Raw genomic sequence first — 23,555 nt, forward strand, 5'->3', positions numbered from 1 at the left:
GGTAGAGTCCATTGCCAGAGAGCTGGTGTGATTCTTTGGGGGTGTTGAAACAGCCTGCTTTTTCATATTTCCAGAGTTCTTATGCTGGTTCCTTCTCATCTGGAACCTCTTCCTTCACCTTAGAACAGATAGCTTTGTGGTTCACCACTTCTCCTCTGCTGGGAGCTCTGCTACCCAGTGTAGAGAGGATAGGTAGGCTGCCTTTTGGCTCGTGCACGTAGGTACCCACTGTGGTGTTTGTTGCTGGTAATTTGTGTTGGTTTGACCTCAGACCCCTGGGAGAGTATTCAAATGCCAGTGGCGGTGAAGTAGTTTAGGTAATCCCCAGTGCCTAGGCCCCTGGGGATGAGTCTTTGAGTTCTGGGTGGACCAGACTGACACTGGGCTGGCAACCTTGCCTTCAAGCCTCCCTGTATTCTGGGGCTGGCTGTGATAGTGAGGGTTGGGGTGGTCTCCTGCTCCAGAAGAATGCTCAGGCAGGAAATGGGCAATGTACTTTGAGCCCTGCAACAGATGAGGTGAGCCCTTCTTGGCAGGATTAGCAGAGAATTGCAGCTGTGGGATGCACAGGCTGCTCATACCTCCCTCTCTTGGCAGTAACAGTGGTCTCTGCCCTTTGGGAAGCAAAAAAGTGTCCATATTCCCAGCTCCCACTCCGAGCCAGCTGCAGCTGAAGTGGTGGAGGCAGCTCAATCCACTGGGTGAAGGGCTACCAGACTGTCTGTGGCTGAAATGCTCTGGCATGGAGGTGTGGTTGTACAAGGGACCTGCCTCCAGGGGCTCTGGGCATTCCTCCCTGAAGATACAGGCAGCCCAGGGAGAGGACTGCTAGGCCCACACTCTTTCTGGGCAAGTGATAGCTATCGTCCTCAGGGGATCATGAAAGCGCTTGCTGCAACTTTTTCAAGGGAAAAGAATTGATCCCCAAGCTCCATGTAATCCTGGGTGTGATGAATGATTTGTCAGAGGGGCAGCTGCTCCCAAGTGCCCAGGGTGTTTTGTCCCCTGTGGAGTCCTTCCCAGTCCCGAGCAGAAAGAGCCACGGCTGCCTTGGCAGTAGTGGACAGTGGAGTGGAGGAGGAGAAGAAGGCTCCGAATGGTGAGGAGCTGGTGCCCTGGTCCCCTTTGTCCTAAGCAGTCCTTTGGCGTGCAGCTGGAATCAGCCCGCCCTGAATGCCCAAGCTCCAGGAGACCCAGTTTCCCTGGGACCTAATGGTTCCCTAAGGCTACTGCCGACTAAGTGGGTGCTAGGGACCATTGGCTATGGATCTAGTGAGAGAATCCCAGGGACTAGGACTCACGGGTTGGGTCAGCTACAGAAACACTGCCTGTCTGTGAAAGGAGGGAAGTGAGCTGCACCCACCTTGCAGAACCTGGTGTGATGAGCAGAGTACTGTTGGGGGTGTCCTACAACTCACCTGTACTACAAAGTCATGCTTTGGAGCAGATGTGGGTACATCTGCAATTTGGATGGTTAGAACAGGGGAGTCCCTATCTCCATGTCCTTTCCTGGGCTGCCCATCTTTAAAGTCCCCAAATGGCCCCTTGGGCCTGTGACCAGAAAGGATGGGGTCCCTTCTAGGCTCACTGCATATGTAAGGTGCTGTCTGCTCACAGCTAGGTTACCACAGAAACCCATAGCAAGGTGGCAGAAATTGTCCTAGGTGTGTGTAGGAGAACTGGGGCTCTCCTGTCCCTCCTCAGCTGGGCAAGGCTGTGTCAGCCTGAATTTATCTCAAAGGCTGGGGCACTGCCTGGCTTTAGATTCCCAAAAGGGTGCCCTTGGCCCATGCCCAGAGAGGGCAGAGCCCTTGTGAGGCTGGCTGTGCTGGCAAGAAACTGGGTAGTGCGGTTTTCTCGGGGTTTGGTCCCACAGTAGCCAGCTGCAAGATGGTGGGCAGCATCCCAGATGCGTGCTGGAAAGGCTGTTTCCTCTGCCTTTCCCCAGCCAGGTGGCATCTACAGCTGTCTTAAGCCAACATTCAGCCTGAGGGCAGGTCACAGCCCAGAGTCAAACTCTCAAAATGGTGCATTGAACCTTTGACCAGAAAGGCAGTCAGCATGAACGAGAAACTGGAAAATGCTGTCGGTTCACATCTTAGTGAGTAGCCCACATCAGGGCAATGGGGAACTTCCCAGGGGTGTGTGGCAGTGCCTGGGCTCCTCTCTCCTTCCTTGGAGCTACGCAGCGTCTGCTGCTGTGCCTGCAGGATCTCGGCTCTAAGAGTGATGCCGGACTCCAGCTTCTCTAGGCTCAGATGCCTGCTCAATTCAGTGTGAGTTCCCTTTCTGAAACAATGTCTCTGTGCAATCTCCACGCAGCTTCCTGGTTAGGCCCAAGACCTGCACAGGTCCAGTGGGTTTGGGTGGCGGGTTTCTCTTGTAGCCAAGATCATAAAGGCTCCTTTCAGAGAGTAGAGCCCTGGGAGCTTCTCTGTTCCTGTTTTCCTGTGTCCAGGAACTTCTCCAACGGTTAGCTGGCATTGGACTGGGCAAGTTGCCATGAACCCTCTCCTTACTTTTGGTGCTTCCTGTTGGTTCTCTAGTGCAGCCTAGTGTTCTCTAGCTTTCTCTCCCAAGCGACTGTTTGAAATGTGAGAATCTGCCTACTGCCCTGGTTCTCCTCTGTGGAGGAGGCACATACCACCTGTGTCTGATTGTCCATCTTGACCCTGTCCTTCTCTTGTAAGTTTTAAATTAGTCTTATCACACTTACTAGCACATGTGTTACAGCCTGTAAAACTGATAGGGAGCATCCTTGTCTCTTTCTTGATCTCAGGGAGGAAGCATTCAATAATTGACCATTAAAGATTATGTTAGGTATAAGTATTTTACATTTACTTTTTATTAGATTTGAAAGATTCCCTTTTCTTCCTAGTTTGCACAGGGAATTTAATCAAGAATGAGTGTTGATTTTAGATATGACACCAAAAGCACAAGTGATAAAAGAAAAAGTTGATAAATTGAACTTAATCAAAATTAAAATTGTGCTTCAAAAACCAAGAAAATGAAAAGACAAGTCACAGACTAGGAGAAAATATTTGTAAATCATATGTTTGAGAACTTGTATCTAAGATATAATTCTTAGAACTCAATAAAGAAAAAAGAAATTACTCAGTAAAGAAAAATGAGCAAAATACATGAATAGACGTTCACAGAGCAGCTGTATAAATGGCCAGTGAGCACATGAAAAGATGCTTAGCCTCATTAGTTATTAGGGAAATGCAAATTAAAACCATTATAGATACCACTTCACTCCTTCTAAAATGACTGTAATCAGAAAGACAAGACAATTGATGATTTTGTAGGAAAACAGAGCCTCATACATAGCTGGTAGGAAAGTAAGTTGGTGCAGCAAACGTAGGAAAACAGTTTGGCAAAATCCTCCACCAAGTTAAACAAAATTTACAATATGACCTGGCAATTCCACTTCCATGTATCTACGTTGAATAAATGAAAACATTTGCTCACACACAGACTTGTAAGTAAATGTGCATAGCAGCATTATTCATGATAACTAAAAGTAGAAATAATCCAAATGTCTATTATCTGATGATCATATAAACAAAATATTTGTATGTCCATACAGTGGGACACTCTGGTGGTAAAAAGAAAAAGTACTAATTTCATGCTTATAACATAGATGAACTTGAAAAACATGCTGTGTGAAAGAAAACAAAAATAATTCCATGTATTACATGAATTTATTTATATGAAACATCTAGGAAAGGCAAATTTATAGGAAAATATGAGGGCTGTTCGGAAAGTATCCATCCATGTATCCATGGCTCCTATTTTTATTATTTCTTTTCTCGTGTACTTTGGCATTAACTTTTTCTCATTTTATATATTGTGATAGGTAGGGATACTTGATAAGGATATTTGCCTACTTGTTTTATCAGTTACTGAGAGACATCTGTTAAAAATCCACTGTGATTGTCAGTTTTCCTTTTAGCTTCTGTCGGTTTAGGCTTTATGTATTTTGGGGCTGTCTTTCTATATGTAATCCCAATTTAAAATTCTTGTGACCTTTTAGTAGATTATCTTATTTATTACTATATGTTGACCCCTCTAGCTTGAGTACTATTTCTTGCCTTAGATCTTATTTGTCAGATAATAGGATAATTTTACAAGTTCCTTTTGGCTACTTTTAGCATTTGTTTTCCCTTTTTCCTTTAGCCATTCTGTGCTCCTATACTAATACAACTCTCCTAAGCAGTGTAAAATAAGATTTAAAAATCTGCTCTTATAATCTTCTTCCTAAAGAACTCCCTCAGTGTTTCTTTTGGTGTGGCACTGCTGGTGACAGTTTGTGTGTGTGTGTGTGTGTGTGTATAAAAATGTCTTTACTTCACCGTCATTTTTGAAGGATGGGTTTGCTCTAGAGTTCTAGATTGGCAGTTATTTTCTTTCTCCACTTTAAAGGTGTCATTCATTTTCTGTTGAGAAGTCAGCTGTCAGTCTTGGTGTCTTTTTTGACATATTCAGGTGTCTTTTTTCTTTGGCAGCTTCTAAGATTCTCTTTTTGTCTTTGGCTTTCACCAGTTGGACTTGGTGTGGTTTTCTTTGTATTTGTCTTGTTTTATATTTAACCTTCAGACGTCTCAGTTGAAAGCTTGGAGTATTTATAGGTCGTCTTCCTTGGCAAGCTCTGAGCTCCAATTTTTTCTCCCATTTCTATGAGATTGTTTGGAAACTTACATTTGTCTCAGAAACATGTGTCTCCCTCAAGTAGGCTCTTTTCTCTACAGTTCTTTTCTCTAGGATCTTGGGGTGTACGTTCTGGCTGGGTCAGTAGTCCTCACTGCCAGTGCTGGTCTCCCAGCTCTAGGAGACTGCAGAGACTTCTGAGCTGCTGCTTCCTGCCAGGCCTTTTGGTCCCCCGTGCCCCAAGTTACATCCTTTCCTTTGTGAGGGCAAGGCAGAGGTTTTCCATAGTTTCCCTTCTCTCTGGCTTTCCAGCCTCTTATGTCCTGGCTGCCTCAGTCGCTCTCCATTACTCTCAAATAACTGTCTTTTGTATTTTCTCCAGTGGTTCCATGGAAAAACTGGTCTGATGATAACGTATTTGGTCACAGCTGGCAGCGTAAGTCTTTGGGAGGTGTTTTTATTTTTAAGATGGCAGTATTGCAGCATTATTGTATGCCGATGAGAATGAGTCTGTAGAGAGGGAATATTGATGCCAGCTGGGCAAAGTATAAATGCTGAAATGATGTCCCTGAGGAGACAAGGGATTGAACACAGTGCACAGGGGCGCAGCTTAGTCTACTTCATGAGTTAATCCATCTGTAGTAACAGGAGGCAGGGCAGGGTATCTGAGTTCAGGTCCTTGCACGTGGATAACGTCAGTGGTGAGTGCTGGTAGAATTTCTTTTCTCGTTTCTTAATAAGTTGGCATCAGTACTGGTAGGAGATTTTGAGGGTTTTAGAGAGAAGGAAGTTTTCAAATGGTCTGTAGATGAGTACGAGAGCAAATGGGATGCTTGCAATGAGCAGTCGTGAACATAAAGGATTTGAATGTAAAAAGTAGTGGAACTGAGAAATATTAGGCCTCAAAGAAGATTTTGGGTACTACCAAATGATCTCAGAAAGAATAGAGGTGAAACTGTATTTTTAGTGTTTGAGATTTCAGTATGTGTTTCCGAAGTGAAAGCAGAGTAGATATTAACAAAGTTTTTAAGGTAGTCTCAAGGTTGCACGTGTTTAACATTCCATGGAGAAAGGTAATTATTTCTAAAATAAACCTTGGATCCAGAAGGAGTCTCAGCACTTCTGTTGTGTGGATAAGGCCCCACTAGATAACGCAGACAGTCTTCCATACCTCTTCCCTGGGACTGGTGTGAGCAAATGGGCCACAGGTGTCAGGAGCCAGCTCCTGGCCTGGCTTCCAGCAGCCCAGTCCCTTCAGGCCTGGAGTATGGTTTTCAGTGTGCTGTGAAGTCAGAGTGAGAACCAGCTGGTGTGTTATACTACAGCCTGGTGGCTAACCCACCCCGAGGCCAAGTGGGTTAGTTGCTGGATCGGTTGCAGGGTCTTTTCCAGGGCTACCAGAGCCCATGGCTGCTTTCTTCTTTTCATTGCCTTGGCTCCTCTTTGTGCTGTTCATTTCCCCACCCTGCATTGCACAACATTTAGCTACTCTTACTAACCAACATATGTAATAGCGTGTGGTGAGCCACATTTTATATGTCAATTTTAAATTATATTCTCAATTTTAAATGGCACTAGGTTAAACTATTATTTCTTTTAGCAATTGTAGTTTTTTTGAGCCTGCTAACTTTTTTCTTCTTTGTTAAATTGTAACTCTTTGTGAAAAAATTAACCATAAAGACATGTCAGGCATCCAAAACCATTTGATGATTACTAACATGTTGAGCACCCACTACCTGACCCACTACAACATTATAAATAAAATTGAAGTCCTTTGTGTACCCATTGCTGATCATACCCCACCCCTAAAACCACAAATTGAATTTGTTATTTATCATTTGCATGCATGTTTTCTACGCCTAAATAGCATTCTTGTTTTAGAAACTTATATATAAGTGGTTACCATCCTATGTATCTTTCTGTAATTTTATTTTTCTTCATGCTGTGATTCTTTCATTTCCTTTTTTTTTAAAGTCTGTGAAGCAAAGATTCTTTCATTTTCATGCTGTATGTGTAACAATCTGTTCTGTAAATATGTCCTAATTTTATTCTTCTGTTGGATGTTTAGGCTATTTCCAGTTTTTGCTATTATGTGTGTGCTAAAATTCAGTGAATGTTACTGTCTGCATTTTCTTGGGTGTGTGAAAGATGTTCTAGGGTATATATACGTGAGAACTGATGGATTGTAGGATATGTGCTTTGCCTACTCCAGTTCTCACTCCTGGAAGTGTGTGAGATCAGAAAGTCCCAGCCACAGCTCATAAAATGATATTATGTATAGTCATAACAAATTTATAATAGACTAATAAGAGAATAAATAGCTGAGTGTATTCCTTCTATACTGTAAGTTTACTTTGTTGTTTGTTTACTAAAATGGGGACCATTTTTCCCCCCCAGATCTTTAATTTTATTAAAACAAATGTCTTTGTTGAACTCAGAGTTAATGATCCCTTAAGGAATTCCATATGTTTATTTTTATCTTTTCCAAAGTTATGATTCTGTAATAAAGTCATACTTTCGAGATTGTCAGATTGTTCACACTTTAAAGCAAGTGATTCTCAAATGTGGTCCTCAGTTTCGACGGTGGGTATTCGCTGCATTCACTACTTCAGAACAATTTTCCTAGCACTAAAGGGTGGTTTGCCCGTTTCACTGGGTTGGCATTTGCACTCATGCACTACAGAAGCTGTGGTGGGTAAAACTGCTTAGGGTCTTTGCATGAACCAAGGTGGCGGCAACAATTTGTAGTTATTTATATTGACATTAGTGGGTTTATTTGTATTTTTAAATAAACATATCAACATTAAAAATTTTGAGTTTCAGTTTTCTAATAGAGTAACTACCAAGCATAGTCTTTTCCTTTAAGAGTATGAAGGGGTCCTGTGACCGGAAAGTTTGAGAAGCATTGCTTTAGGCACACAGTGGGTGTATGAACAAATAAATACTTCATTCTTGCTTACGGTGGTCATTGAGAAAGAAAACTTGGGCAATGTCATTCCTTTAACAGATGAATTAAGTGAATCTTCAGGTTGTACATTAAGTAAATTTTCAATTCTTTGCTTTAAAATTTTGTTTATAACTAGATTATATTTATAAATAAAATAACTTTGCAGGTGCTGACCTTAAGGAAAGAGCAAAAATGAATTCCAGTGAAGTTGGTCCTTTTGTCTCCAAAATAAGAGCAGTGATTAATGATATTGGTAAGCACAATTAAATTCTCTTTTTAGCATGCTTGAAGATGACTTTAAATGTCAGATTTTAAAAGTTACATGCTGTCTGAATATACAAGCTTTGGCTAAATACTTACATAATTACATAATCATGACCTATAGCTTGTTGCTATAAAACAGCACTTAATATATTTAATTTGAAAAATTATATAAAATATTTTGTAATTACAGATAGCTCTTATGTATGATGGCATGGCATATGAAAACAATAATTTGGCATAAGCCATTGACTTAAAATATCTGTCTCCTAAATAACTTACATATAAACATATTTATAGGTTTGGAATTTTTTGTTTTTGAATAAATAGGATTATACTTGTTTTTTAGTATTATGATACCTATCAATTTACTCATTACTTTTAAATTTTCTCCTGCATACTCATCCATAGTCTTATATAAAATTTAAAAATATTTCTTGATTAATGAACATTTAGGTCTTTTTAAAATTCTCTTTTTGTTATTTCTAACAAAGCAGTGACTATCCTTGTACATAGGAATAGATTCCTTATGGAATTGCTATCCCAATTATCAGGTGTTCATTTTATATTTTAATAAATCCTATCAAAATTATATGCCAAAAGGATTATAATAATTTATATTCCCATCAGTTTTATGATGCTATCTATTAATAATTTCCTCATACTCCTGCCAGCATTTAATGTTGCTACTTTTTAAGTTTACCTGGTAAAAATCAAGAAAGGCATCTCAGTATTTTAATTTGCATTTCCCCAAATGCTTATGTAATGCTTTATCTTTTCAAATTAGATTGGCTTTCCCCTTCCGTAAATTGCCTTTTTGCATCCTTCATTTTCCTTTTATAGGATTACTTAATAGCTACTTATTTACTGAAAAGATATTTTTATGTTAATCCTTTGTTATTAAATGTGATACAGATAATGTCTTCAAATGTGCCACCCTAATTTGATTCTTGTAGCTTTAAATTTAAAACAATATCCAGAAGGTACTAGATTCCCTTTATTCTTTTTTTCTTGAAGATTTTGTTGATTTTAACACATCAGTTCTTCCAAATGAATTTAGAATTATTTTTTAAAGCAAAAACAGAAAAAATACTCTATTGGAACTGGCATTGTTATTAAATCTTGTTAAGAGAGAATTGACATTTTTGTGATACTGAATCTTTCCACAGTGTGCATGGCTGTCATTTTTCGGGGTCATTCATTTTTTAATGTCCTTCAAGGACGTTTTATAGTTTTCTTCATATTGGTTTTGTATCTTTTTTTCCCCCTCAAATTTATTCCTAGCAATTTTATAGCATTTATTCCTTTGAATGGGATCGTCCTCTTATTTCTGTTGTAGTTTTCTTATTGTAGGTCTGGAGGGAAGTTATTAAATTTTATGTGCGTATTTTATATCATACCAGCTTACTAATTATTTGTGTTAATTGTTCTGTCTTAATTAATTTTCTTGTGTTTTCCAGTTGAAAATTTCATTATCTATCGATAATTATCCACAAATAATGCAATTTTTATCTTTTCATTTCCCAACATTTTAATTTTATATATTTTTCATTTTTTTTCACATTGTCTAAGGCCCTCAGTACAATATTCGTTTGTTAAGATGAGAGTATTCATACTTATCTTTGACTTTGGAGTACCTTTAATATTAGGTCATTAAGTATAAGGTGTCCGATTTCCTTAAGTACTAAGTTTGACAGTTGTTACCTCTGACATTTCACTTTGACACTTCTTGTTTTTTTTCCTATTTGTGAAGGTCCATCCTCAGTCTTTCAAGTGCACGTTTTGGCTTGTGATTATCTTTCACATTTTTTTGAGAGCAATTTTTATGAAACTATGGTTAAGTCAAAAACTCGTTATTTTTTAATATGAGTTTCATCATGGAACAATGCAGTGCAGACAGCTTGAAATATCATTGAAGTGTTTGGTAAGGATGTAGCTAATGAATGCACAGTATGTCAGTGGTTTGAGAAGTTCCATTCTGGTGATTTTAATTTTGAAAGTGAGCCATGTGAGTGACCTGAGACCAAGGTGGACAATGATGAGTTGGAAGCTATAGTGAATCGAATCCACCTCAATCTATGTATGAAGTAGCAGCAAGATTTGATGTTACTATTCCCACAATGTTGGACGATTTGAAACAAATGGGCAAGGTAAAGAAGCTGGACATATGGGTACCGCATGAATTAAACAAGTGCCTAAAGAGACATCTTCTCAAAGCTTGCCTTTCTTTGCTGTCATGACATAAAGGTGAACCATTTCTATGCCGTATTGTTATGTGTGATGAAAAAATAGATTCTTATGGACAATTGCAAACATTCCCGCACAATGGTTGTCCCAAAACACAGTACAAAACCAAATATTCATCAAAAACAGCTAATGGTGTCTATTTGGTGGTCCAGCGCTGGTATTATCCACTACAGCTTCATGAAACCTGGTCAGTCGATTACAGTGGACGTCTACTGCAACCAACTGGATAAAATGATAAGGATGCTTGCCATTAAGCTGAGATTGGTCAGTAGAGATAGGCTAATTCTCTTGCAAGACCACGTGTTGCAAAAAACAGTGCTGCTCAAACTACACAGGCTTGACTTGGAAACTCTGTCATCCACCATATTCACCAGATCTTGAACCAACTGACTACCACTTCTTCCAGGCTTTGGACCACTCCTTGCAAGGAAAAATATTCAATTCTCAACAAGCTGTGGAAAACACCTTTTGTGATTTTATCGCCACTTGCTCTCTAGGCTTCTTGGTTGCTGGCATAAACCAGCTACCCTTAAGATGGCAAAACTGTGTTGATAGTTCTGGAGCATACTCTGATTAATTGTACTGCTTCCTGTTTGAGATATAATAAACTACACTTTTGATTCAAAATTGGACATTTCATATTTAATGATCTAATATTTTTGCAAGTAATTATCAAGTTCAGGCAGTTTCTTCTGTTTCAGCTTGTTAGGAATTTGTTTCTGCTTTTTAATCAAGAATAAATGTTGGCCGGGCGCTGTGGCTCACGCCTGTAATCCTAGCTCTTGGGAGGCCGAGGCGGGCGGATTGCTCAAGGTCAGGAGTTCAAAACCAGCCTGAGCAAGAGCGAGACCCTGTCTCTACTATAAACAGAAAGAAATTAATTGGCCAACTGATATATATATATATATATATATATATATATATATATATATATATAAAATTAGCCGGGCATAGTGGCGCATGCCTGTAGTCCCAGCTACTCGGGAGGCTGAGGCAGAAGGATCACTCGAGCCCAGGAGTTTGAGGTTGCTGTGAGCTAGGCTGACGCTACGGCACTCACTCTAGCCTGGACAACAAAGTGAGACTCTGTCTCAAAAAAAAAAAAAAAAAAAAAAAAAGAATAAATGTTAAAGTTCGTCACATGCTTTTAAAATATATGTCAGGATTATCATTGATGTATATTAGCATTTTCCTCATTGAATCTTTATTATACTGAGTGGTATTAATAGATTTACTAAGGCTGCACTGGTCTTGCAGTACTAGAATAAACTTTAGTCACTGTAGTTAGGGGATACAGTGGTTTTTAATATATATTTGTTGCTGGATTCAATTTTAAGTACTTTTGTTTGTATTATTTTTCTGGTTTGGTTTCAGGCTTATACAGCCTTCACAGAATGAGCTATCCATTTTTTCTGTTCTCTTGTATAGAGCAGTCAGTTGTTACTTGAAAGAGTAGTAGAATTTGATCATTTAACACCTTTTGGGGTCCTCTGCAGTTTTGTTTTTATTTCTTCATTTTTGTTAGAGCTAACATTTTAAAAATATGTGTTTTGATTTCTATGATGATTATTAGCTTAGTCATCTATACTGCCTCTTTTTATTGTTTGTTGATATTATCTTGAGCCCTTCCTTGCTTCTCTCTCCAGCTTCAACTTCATGTTCAGATGTCTCCTTAGGTAGAGCATGAACTTTGTTTAGAAGTTGGTCAGAAGAGCTTAATCTTGGAAGTAAAGGTTGATGATGCCTATAACTTTGTATATATGCTAGGTGGAGTGGCAAAAGCTGGTCTTACTGTAAAAATTACCTCCATGTTTGTTCCAGAGTCTCTTTCCATTATATTTTATGGATTCTGAAATTGAACATTTTCTGGGACTCTTTCTATCTTTGCAGGGGCATTTTCTTTTTTTGTGATTATAGCTGTAGTTTTTCTGTTCTGGGTCCCGATACAGTCTTCATTTTTCCTTTGTGAGTACTTGAGCATTTATTAGGGATACTTTTTATTGCAACATGACAATAGACTTTAAAATTTTAAACTATCTTTTATGATGATTCAGTGAGGTTTTGAAGGGTATGTAGAAACTAAGTATCTTGATCTAATCTACTTATTTAATATGTTAAAAACCAGGGGCAGGCAAACTTTATCTTAAAGGGTCATATAGTAAATATTTTAGGCTTTGCAGGACCATATGGTTTCTGTTACACCAACTCAACTTTGACATTATAGCATGAAAGCAGCCATAGGAAATGTATAAACAAAGGTGCATGGCTCTGTTCCAATAAAACTTTATTTATGCAAACCAAAATTTGAATTTCATATGGTTTTATATGCTATGAAATAGTATTTTTATTTTTCCAGCCATTTAGAAAAAATATAAAAACCATTCTTAGTTCAGAGATTGTACTAAAACAATAAAACAGGCTGCAGGTCTGATTTTTTTTTTCATTCTGTTTATCTCAGGATAGTATCTTCTGTCTTATTTATTTTGCTTGTTATTTGAAATTAATTCTATTCTTCCATTCTTTTTATTTATTTTAAAAATATAACTTGAGTTCTAATTTGACCAAGTTGATTCAAGTTTGGCTCAGACCTTTTTCATTGGGTTTTGTGTTTTAGAGACTTAAAGGTTTTAAGGGCTTTGGTAGGGAGCTTAAGATATTGCATTTAGGGTTTATGTATTCTTGGTAAAAGGAAATAAGAAGGGAGCATAAAACTTGCAAATGAGTAGGGAGGTGGAGGGAGTAGTAAGAAAAACAAAACAAAACCCAAAAAAGTTCATCTAATCCTAAAAAAAAATGTGAAGAAAAAGAAGCATAAATTTATGACATATTGAAAAGAACGATGTTGAAAGAAGTCCAATAATTAACTTTAATGTCAGTTGGTTAAACTTGCTGTTAAAAGGCAGAGATGTTTAGATTTGACTGAAGAATTAAAATCCACTGTGTAGTGTTCATAATAGTTATAGCTTTTTTGGTGCTAGAAGGTTACTAACCAAAAGAAAGAGATGTATCAATCAGTATGTTATGATAACAGTCAGAATACATATTAAGATAAAAAGCATTATTAGTGAGAGACAGTTGCTACATATGATAAAAGGTTCAAGTTTTCAGGAAACATAACCCTAAACTTGTATGTACCTAAAAACAAAAGTCACAAAATATACAAGTAAAATGATGTGGATACATTGGTGCATTTATCATTGTTGTTAAGATTATCATCTTTGTGGACAGTTTCAACATATCTCCCTCAATTTATCATCAGGTCAGAAAGATAAACATTAATGAAAATAATGATTTGAGCAACATGATTATCAAGTTTGATTTATTAGACTCCTAACCCTAAATTAGAGAATATGTATTGTTCTCAGGAATACATGAAATTTAAAAAAAAAAATGAGTTTATGCACACGACCCTTAAGTCTTAAATTTTCAGAAAATTGATATACAGAGACTGTTTTTTGTCCACAATGCAGTTAAGTTAGAAACAAAAATACATGTAGAGAGATTGGAAATATGAAATGTACTACCTCTCCTCTGTTGTAAAAATAAACATCTTTAATCAAGTAAAAAAAAAAAAAAAGAACTAAATAGCTCAGGGGTCGAAGAAGAAATTATAATGGAAAAAAATATGAAGACTGAATGATTATAAAATTACTGTATATCCAAATATATGAGATTTGGTTAAATTCTTCTTGAGGGAAATTCACAATCTTTAATTCTAAGTTAGCAAGGAAAGACCACAGACAAATAGCCAGGCTTTACATTGCAAAGATACTTCAAAAAGTTATTTGAAGTTATAAATTTAAAGAAAGTTGAAGGAAAGCTACGACACAGGGATCAGCATGTGTGAGATAGAAGATGGAAAAGATGCAAGCCCTTTACCAGGGAGTAAAGAGTGTTTAACGATACATGTGAAAGAAAGGCATGGTCATAGACATGGCAGAGACTGTAAAGATAATAAAAATACCAGGAAAATCTTTATGCTAATGAATATGAAATTTCTGTCTCAAGAAGAAATTATGAGATGAAATAGTCATATAACCACCAAAGACACTGAACCATTTGTTATAATAAATTTTTTTCACAGAGAAAGCACCAGGCCTGGGTTTTAGATGTTAAGAGAATTTACTCTTCCCTACCTCCTCTCGCCTCCCCTCCCATTCCCTCCCTTTTCTTTCCTTTTCCTTCTTTCTTTCTTTTGACAGAGTCTTGCTCTGTCACTTAGGCTAGAGTATAGTGGCGTCATCCTAGTTCACAGCAACCTCAAACTCCTGGGCTCCAGCGATCCTCCCACCTCAGGCTCACAGAGTGCTGGGATTATAGGTGTGAGCTACCTCGCCTGGCCTAGATATTAGAGATTTACATTTCAGGTGTTTTACCTAACATGTAAGGAATAGGTTATTACAGTCTTATACTTATGATAATAAAGTGAGAGATTACTCCTAAACTCATTGTTTCAAACTGGTATAGCCTTTATACCTAAATCTGACAAACACAATGGAAGAAAGGAATGAGAGGAGCCGGTCTGACTTGTGGGCATACAGGTATATAACAAAAGATCAAATTGGGCTTTCCCAGGAATGCAAGGGTAGTTTCCATTTGAAATGTTAAATTTAATTCATGCCATTAGCCAATTAATATAAAACCATATATTATCTCATTGAGAAAAAGCACTTGAGAAACGTTCGCATCTCTTCTTGGGAAAGCTTTCAGCAAACGAGGAATAGAAGGAAACTTCCTTAGCCTGATGACAGGTATCTGTTTCTTAATAAAATATTAGAAGGTGTCTCCTAAAATCAGGAACAAGATAAAAGGACTCAGTGTCACCATCTGTGTCCAATACTGTTCCATAATTCCTGGCCTGTGTAGCTGTGAAACAGAAATAAATAAGGACTGCTTAAAAGAAGAAATAACATTGTCTTTTTCAGGTGATCTGATTGTTTCCATCAAAAAGCTGGAAAAAAATCAACAAATTATTAGAAATAAGAGTGTCACAGATGGCTGGATGTGAGACTCATTACAAATAATCAATTGCCCCTATACCAGTAATAGGGAAGAGATGCCCCAAAAGGTGCCATTGACGGAGCAAAAGTGCATCTAGGAATATATGTAATATGTGTGGAAAAATTATGAAACTTTATTGTAAGAAATGATTAAATGGAAACATCCTTTTGAATAGGAAGATTGAGTATCAAAAAGATGATTCTCACAAATGATGTACAGATTCAGTGTAATTACACTTAAATTCTCAGCACTGATTTTGGGAGGGACTTGAGCAAAAAGAGGCCCTCAAATAGCCAAGCAATCATAAAGAAGAAGAAAATGAGGGGTCTTGCCTTATCAGCACTGAAGACTTATTTTTAATGACATACAAATTAAGATATTATTGGCTTTGGGATAGACACATGTACCACTGGAGTGGAATGTAGAGCTCTGAAACAGCCACCCAAGTGGGGAAGCTGGTTCATTACAGGGAAGCATTGCAGATTACTGGGGAATGGCAGAGAGTTTTTAAAAGTTTAGAGGTGGAAACTAAAACTTTTGTGATCTTAATGGAGTCAAGATTTTCTTAAAACACAAAATATGACACATAAAAAGAAAAATTGATAAATTCTACTATATTAAATTTAAGTACATATATTTATTAAAAGATACTGTTGTGAAACTGCAAGAGGGTTTTGGTCTAGGTCTAGTTGCTTGTCGCACAAAGATCCAATTATTGAGACAATGAGGATTGCCAAGGAAAAGGGTATTTTTTTTAATGCAACCAAAGTCCTGTAGGGAGAACAGGAGAAGCTACCTCAAATCCGTCTCTCTGACTAGGGGTGATCGTGGGCTTTTAAAGGGGGGACCAATATCCTTGGGGCAGGTTATGGTGTAACTGACAAAGAGGAGGTTGTGGGGGTGGTGTCAGGAAGTCTGCCCAGGGGCCTTGAGAATCTGAAGTCTTTTCTTTCTTTACCTTCCCTCTCTTCTTTCTTCCCTCTGTCACCTGGGTAGAGTGCTTTTTTTTTTGAGACAGAGTCTCTGTCACCTGGGTAGAGTGCAGTGGCCTCATCATAGTAGCTGGTACTACAGGCATGTACCACCTCGCCTGGCTAATTTTTCTATTTTTTGTAGAGACTGGGTCTCATACTTGCTCAGTCTGGTCTTGAACTCCTGAGCTTAAGAAGTCCTCCCACCTCAGTCTCCCAGAGTGCTAGGATTACAGGCATTAGCTACTATGCCACGTGGCCGGAATCTGTTTCTTTGTCTTGCAGAAAATCTACCATTTCTGGGAAACAACTCAAAAGGTCAAGTAGTTAGTTAATGGAAAGGATTATAAAAAAATATATAGGGGTCATTGAAATTTGTTCATAAAGCCACAAACTGGGAAAAAGTAGTTGAAATAAATAGCTGTCAGAGGATTTATGTATATGGGCATACATGCATGAATCAATACATGCCTACATACCAATAGCCTTAAAGTCAGTAGGATAGGGCAGAAAAACATTTCACTCAAGAGCAAAGAGGAGTGGGGGTAAACACAGAAGATGATCAACCTCATTAGTAATCATAGAAATGCAAATTAAGACCACTGTTGTATGCTATTGTACATCCACCAGATAAGCCAAAAATTCTTAAGCCTGGTCTTACTAAGAGTGAGGAAGTGGATCACTTGGAAGGAAGGTTTATACACTTTTTTTTTTTTTTTTTTTTTTTTTTTTTTGAGACAGAGTCTCGCTTTGTTGTCCAGGCTAGAGTGAGTGCCGTGGCGTCAGCCTAGCTCACAGCAACCTCAAACTCCTGGGCTCAAGCGATCCTCCTGTCTCAGCCTCCCGAGTAGCTGGGACTACAGGCATGCGCCACCATGCCCGGCTAAATTTTTATATATATATCAGTTGGCCAATTAATTTCTTTCTATTTATAGTAGAGACGGGGTCTCGCTCTTGCTCAGGCTGGTTTCGAACTCCTGACCTTGAGCAATCCGCCCGCCTCGGCCTCCCAAGAGCTAGGATTACAGGCGTGAGTATACACTTTTAATAGGAGTTAAATTGGTCTAACTGCTTAGGAAAATAATTTGATATTGTCTTACAAATTTGAATATCCACATTCCGTAAAACTTAGCGGTTCACTTTTTAGGGGTTATTTTCCTAGAAGGATGACTTTAAGACTTTTTTTTATTAGACCCTTAGGAAGAAATATATTTAGTTTGGCCCAGTAAACACATAGGAGTGGGTGAATATCAAAGGTTCATGGTTCCTTTCTTTTTGTGCTACAATTTGATACTATGTCATTTAAAATAATGCCTGATTTTTCCACTTGTACTCGTCATCAAATTGGCACTGATTAACACTGTGGTGCTCGCATGGTAGTGATATTCTCTAGGGATTAGGTTTTTTGGGGGTAAGCTTACAACTAAAGGACACGGTGAGCATTGTAGAGGGGAAGGGCATGCCTCTGACCCTCACTTGGGTGAGGCAAAGACATAAAATATACCCAAAATGTTTGTACCCTCATAATACCCTGAGATAAAGAAAGAAAGAAAGCCAGCCAGCCAGCCTGATTTTGACCTGCTAATGAATGGATTGCTACTTGTATTTGAAACTACATCATTCTATAGACATTTTACACATATGTCCTAGGGACACTTAAACTGTTAGTAGCAAAAAGCTGAAAACAACCAAATTTCGATGACAGGAGAGTGAATGAATGCTTTAGTATGTTTATACAATTGGATGGTAGATAGCATTGCATATAAATGAATATTATGTACGTGTAATAACATGGAAAACTCTTTGAAATATGTTGAATTAAAAGCAGTAAGATAGCATTTTTATAAAACAAAAAGCATGCAGAGCTAAACAGTTTATAGTTTAGGGATGTGTAATTACGTAATGAAATCATACACGGACACACACAAACTTCATGGTGCTGGTTACCTTTGGTTTGGAAGGCAGGTAGGATAGGTGAAGAGCACGGGCAGACAGGTGTTGCTTCTCACCTAGGTCTAGTATTGAGTAGTGATTGGGTGGGAATTTGTTATTAATATTATGCTTCATTACATGTATATGGACATATTCTTTATGCCAAATTAGATAATATAATTTTTAAAAGATTCATCTATCTTGAGACCTGCAAACATTTCTTTTTTCTTTTTTTTCTTTTTTACAGGCATGAACCACCACACCCGGCCTACCCTTGTTTTTATTTTATTTTATTTTATTTTTATTTATTTTTTTATTTCAGTATATTATGGGGGTACAAATATTAAGGTTACGTATATTGTCCATGCCCCGTCCCCCCTTGAGCCAGAGCTTCAAGCGTGACCATCCTGCAGACATTGCACATCTCACTTATTATGTTTGCATATACCCATCCCCTCCTCCTGCCAACATTTCTTATGTTATCAGTATTTCCCAACTAAGTTTTTGATTTTTTTTCTTTTATTCGTTGCTCTTATTTTCAAGAAAAGTTAGAATTTTACATTTTTAGAAAGTATCTCCTAGGTTTAAGGTTATTCAAGGGAGAGAAGAAGCCTTGTCTAACAAAATGGCCAGAACCTGTACAGAGGCCTCCATCTTTCTTCTTGGCTCTTATTTCACTGGTTCTCACATAGATTGTTTATTTTCTAGAGAAGGGCTTTCTAGTTGTATTTTTACCTTGAGAGGAAGTGGCTCAGTTGGTGGGATGTTCATGGGTGCTGATGGTGAATGTCCTGCATCGCGCTGTTAACACAATCTGGGGAGGCCATTGTTTGGGCTGAGCTCCTGGCTGGGCCCCAGCAGACCGGCCCAAATCAAAATGGAGTTACTTATGCTAAATGCCATGCAATCACGCTGAGATTTGAAGGAAGCAGGTAGACTCCCCAAATAGACCAATTTTTCCCTAAAACAGGAGTTTCTTGTCTATGTGAGTACATTTAATAAGGAACTCCTCTGCCCAAATCCTTGACAAAAAAAAAATCTGAAATAACCTGATGTTAACCAATTTATTTTCCTCGTTCTGTTTTCTTTTCTTGTTTCCACCTTACAAAACCCACTGTTCTACCATTGTTCTGTTGGAGCTTTCATTCTGTTTTGTAGAATGGAGGCTGCCTCATTCATGAATCACAAATAAAAGCCAATTACATCTACAACTAAATTTGTTGTACTTTTGTCTTTGACAGTACTGATGGGGCTGCTTCATATACAGAACTTCCAGTGATGAAAGGCCCTGGCAGTGAGGAGCTGGGGCCTGCCCACACTGACTCAAGGTGATTGTTAATGCCAGCCGAGCAGGCTGTTAAACCATAGGCATCTTGACATTGTAGCAGTGTTGGTAGTGACACAAATCAGGAGACATTCTGCCTATTGGGTACCACTTTTCCCTCCTGTCCCATGTTCTGTGTGTATTTTCCACAATTGGAGAACCTCTCTGGAATATGAAAGGCAAGGACTTTCTTTTTGGCCATGGTGATTTCCTGTGCTCTGCTTGTTTTCAGTGAAGGAAAGTCTGTAAGAACTTAAAGGTACTGGACTTACTTGAAAGGTATTCTATTTTATTAAAACAGAGATCAGAAAGAAGTTGTATATTTCATTGAGGGTCACTAAATTTGTTACTTTAGTGTTCCTAGCTTCTTAGAAAATTATTCTTAAACAGTAACTCCAGAACCCTAGAACAAATTTCAGTTCTCTTACTCTTTTTCAAAAATTAAGTCATATGGCTCTTTTTGAGAGGTTTAATTCAAAGGAAATGGTAAATTCGCAGATTTATAAAACATTGAACAAATGTTACCAGTCCTCTTTTAAAATATGGACTATCTGGGTTGAAAGAATTAACTGATTATTTTGAAATACTGAGGCATCAGCAAGTCAGCAAGGATTCACAGACATGAAATTATTAGGATCTACTAAAAACTGTTGTCCCTTAATTTATGATTTCTTCTAGGGCTTCATGGTGTGTACCTTCCTTTCAGTTTTCTATTGTGGCAGTGTGTACCTCACTTTTGGGACCCATATTGTGAAAATTAGCAATAAAGAATACTGGGGTGGAGGTGGTTTGAATGTATTAATTATCTCACTGCTGGCCTTACCCTTCCTCTTCCCCTTCCTTTCCCCATTCCCTTCCCCTTCTCTTTCCCTTTCTCCTTCCATTTCCCTTCCTCTTCCCCTTCCCTTTCCCTTTTCCTTACCCTTCCCTTTCTCTTCCCTTCCCCTCCCCTTCCACTTCCCTTCCCCTTCGCTTCCCTTCCACTTCCCTTCCTCTTCACCTTCCCTTCTCCCTTTCCTTTCCCCTTTCCCCTTCCCTTTCCCTTCCTTTCCCTTTCCACTTCCTTTCCCTTCCCTTCCCTTCCATTTCCCTCCCCCTTTCCACTTCCCCTCACCTTTCCACTTCCCTTCCCCTTCCTTCTTTCCCTTTCCCCCTCCCTTTTCCTTCCCCTCCTCTTCCCTTTCCCTCTCCCTTTCCTTCCCTTCTCTCCTTTCTTTCCTCTGTTCTGTGTCCTTTTCCCCTCTCTCCCCTTTCTCCTTACTCCCCTCTCCCTTCTCCCCTATCCCCTCTATCCTCTCTTTCTCCTCCTCTTAAGATAGGGTCTTGCTCTGTTGCCCAGGTTAGAATGCCCTGGCATCAGCCTAGGTCACAGTAACCTCAAACTCCTGGGCTCAATCCTTCTGCCTCAGCCTCCCCAGTAGCTGGGACTTACAGGCATGTGTCACCACACTTGGCTAATTTTTCTACTTTTTGTAGAGATGGAGTCTTGCTCAGGCTGGTCTCAAACTCCTGGCCTCAAGGGATCCTCCTGCCCTGGCCTCCCAAAATGTTAGGATTACAGGCTTGAGCTGAGGCACCTGGCCTTATTTACATTAGATGATATTTCATGATGAGTTAGAAAACAATTTTAGAATTCACCCTTTAGTAGAAATTCTGAGGGGACAGGCTGAGTGGAGGCATCCAAGAATTGCTACCTAATGGTAAAGAAATATCTAAAATGGAATTTTATATCACATAATCTGGTGTGAGGCAGTGATGTCTCTGTAAATGGCCTTCCACAGCAACCCTTTAAAATGCCAGGCACCCTGGCTTTCTTTTCCTTTCTCTGATGAAAGAAAATTGCAAAGCTTTAATTTAGTGTGTAAATGCAAAGCTGAATTTGCATTGAAATACAGATAATTATGTTAAAAGGGACAGATGACGAAATTCATCTATTCAGCAAACATATTTTTTCTAAGGGTTCTGTTATAAGGTTTTATAAAAATTTAATTTTGGAAGTTTTCACATTCTCTGGTTAGCTGTTCTAAATGTGATCAAAAATCTGTTTATGTGTATTTTTCCATAAGAAAAAGCTGTCTCTGGGTGAAATACAAAGAAAATATTTTTGTACAACTGAATGAAAAAATTCCATATGAAAAATTTGATGTAAGTTTTATGGGATAAACCTCGAGCAGTGCTTCTCATTTTATTTTTGTTAGCATGTTTTTGAATTTTAGAATTGGGACATATTTGAATTGAAAGGCTAAGAGTAACACAAAATTTGTCACTAATTAAAAAGAAAACAAAACTAGCACAGTGTAATAGATGCACACACATATCAGACTTTTATCTTGGGTGAGGTTTGCTATTGGGATCAAACTCTTTTCCTGCCCTGTCCTGGCCGTCTTTGCATTAGTGAGTATTCTTTAACATTTTGGTAACCACAGAAGCTTTCTTTCTGTCATCTTTATCTTAAGCTTGAAGTTACATTGTATCTCAAAATGTATGGTGCTCTTAGGATGTCACAAGATCTGCTCAACTTAACATTTTTTCAAAGATATTGCCAAAAGATGTTTATTTTGTTGTAGAAAACTTACTTTATACTTTAAATGTGACAGACTCCTGAATTGTTTTGGTGTAAGTTTATGGAGACATACGGTTGAAGAAAATCTCTTGACCTGGTGCCAGAAGATAGGGATTCTGGTCTTCTTTCTACCAGCTTGTACTTTCCATTGTCTCCTTCTTGTAAGAACCACAAGCAGATTTTTTGACTGGGATCTTACTGATGTAGACATGTTAGCCAAAGTGTAATGCTTTCGTCTATTGAACCCTCTCCCTAAAATTCCAGGAATCACGCTGAACTTGCCTGTGTCTCCTCCTCTCCTCTGCCCTAGCTCTGTTACTGCCAGGGTGTGACTGAGAGAGACAGAGTGAGCAGGAATGGAGCCGTTGTTGGATAGTCACTTATGACGGTAAATTAGAACACAGCTGCCCCTGTGCTAGAATGGGGTGTAAGGGGTAGTTCAGGGGTCAGATTTGAAATGGGAAGGCAGTGATGCCGAGAGGACATCTAAGTGGAGATGAGTTTGGAGTTTAGGCAGCTTGTCCAAACTCGGGTAAATTTGGGAATCATCAAAATGTGGATCTGTGTGAAGCCGACTCTGGGAGAGACGCCTGGGCAGTTACTGTAGAGAGAAAAACATCTGAGGGCCCTGAGGCATTATTTTATGTAGAGACTGGGGTGAGCAGGGAGAACCCAGTGGGAAGGTAGGAAGAAAGCAATATTCGGAAAGCCAAGTGAAGAAAGCATTTCAAGGAGGGCCAAGAAAGGTGAACAGTAAGAATTGACGGCTGGATTTTGTACCTTGGCTGCTATTGATGACTTTAACAAACACTTTTTGTAGAGTAGTGTTGGGGCTATGGGCAGCTGCTTTCCTGGCTGACAAAGGATGAAAAAGCTCCATCCCTTGGGTGATTTTGAGAGCCCACTTCACTTTTATTTTAGATGTATTGTGTTAAGAATTGCTTAATAAAGAACATTTTCAAAATTTGCAGAATTGTTTGTCAACCTGCCAAGTTGACCTGAAATGTTTATTGATGTTCACTGTGTCTTTTTTGTTTGAGGGTCAAGGAGATTTTTAAAATATGTAATTAATGTAGTTAAAATAGATTCAATCCAACATATATTTTACTTTTTTATCTTCCTAATTTGATATAATTACTAGAAATTAGAAGTGCTGAATTATGGTGTGTTAAAGATTGGTTGACACTCTAGTTAACTGTTTGTGTTTTCCACATAGTGATTTGCAGATCTCAATTTCAGTTTTCTTTATCCTCGTTCCAAGAATGGTAGAGAATGAAAACAAACATCTAGGAGTTGTTTTGTCTTGAGTTGTTAACATCCATCTCCTGTTGAATCATAGTTTAGTGTATAGTTGAACTTCACAGTTTATGATTTTATGTCTTTCTCCTTTCTTTTTTGGAATTTTATTATCATTGTCACTTTCATTAGATATTAATTACATTATGACTTTTGCCACTTTTTGTGAAAATTATACTGTTTAAGCAAGAGCAAGGGGTTTAACAACCAAGCTCTGTCACTTCAAAATATTACTCTGGAATATTCTAAAATTTGACAAGACTGAAAAAGGAATTCAGTTTAAGTCTTTTGGAACTTATATATTTGTTAGCTTTTAGTTCCATAAAGAATATTTGAATATGTATTTATGTAACACTTAAAACT

The 23,555-nt window shown here is 38.4% G+C and overlaps 1 protein-coding gene across 5 annotated transcripts in view; it reads left to right on the top strand.

Moving 5' to 3' along the window:
* The window catches only part of AUH (AU RNA binding methylglutaconyl-CoA hydratase), a 167,510-nt gene that overhangs the window by 54,782 nt on the left and 89,173 nt on the right, over window positions 1-23,555 (top strand). For 3 of the 5 annotated variants that reach the window (XM_012773833.2, XM_012773831.2, XM_076008456.1), the window contains one exon: window positions 7,764-7,850. The exons of the other annotated variants lie outside the window; for them this stretch is intronic. In XM_012773833.2, the coding sequence (XP_012629287.1) occupies window positions 7,764-7,850 (87 nt within the window). The remainder of the gene's footprint in view (window positions 1-7,763; window positions 7,851-23,555) is intronic. 5 annotated transcript variants of the gene reach the window in all.

The sequence above is a fragment of the Microcebus murinus genome, chromosome 12, assembly GCF_040939455.1.
Source record: "Microcebus murinus isolate Inina chromosome 12, M.murinus_Inina_mat1.0, whole genome shotgun sequence".
In the NCBI taxonomy this organism is placed as follows: domain Eukaryota; kingdom Metazoa; phylum Chordata; class Mammalia; order Primates; family Cheirogaleidae; genus Microcebus; species Microcebus murinus.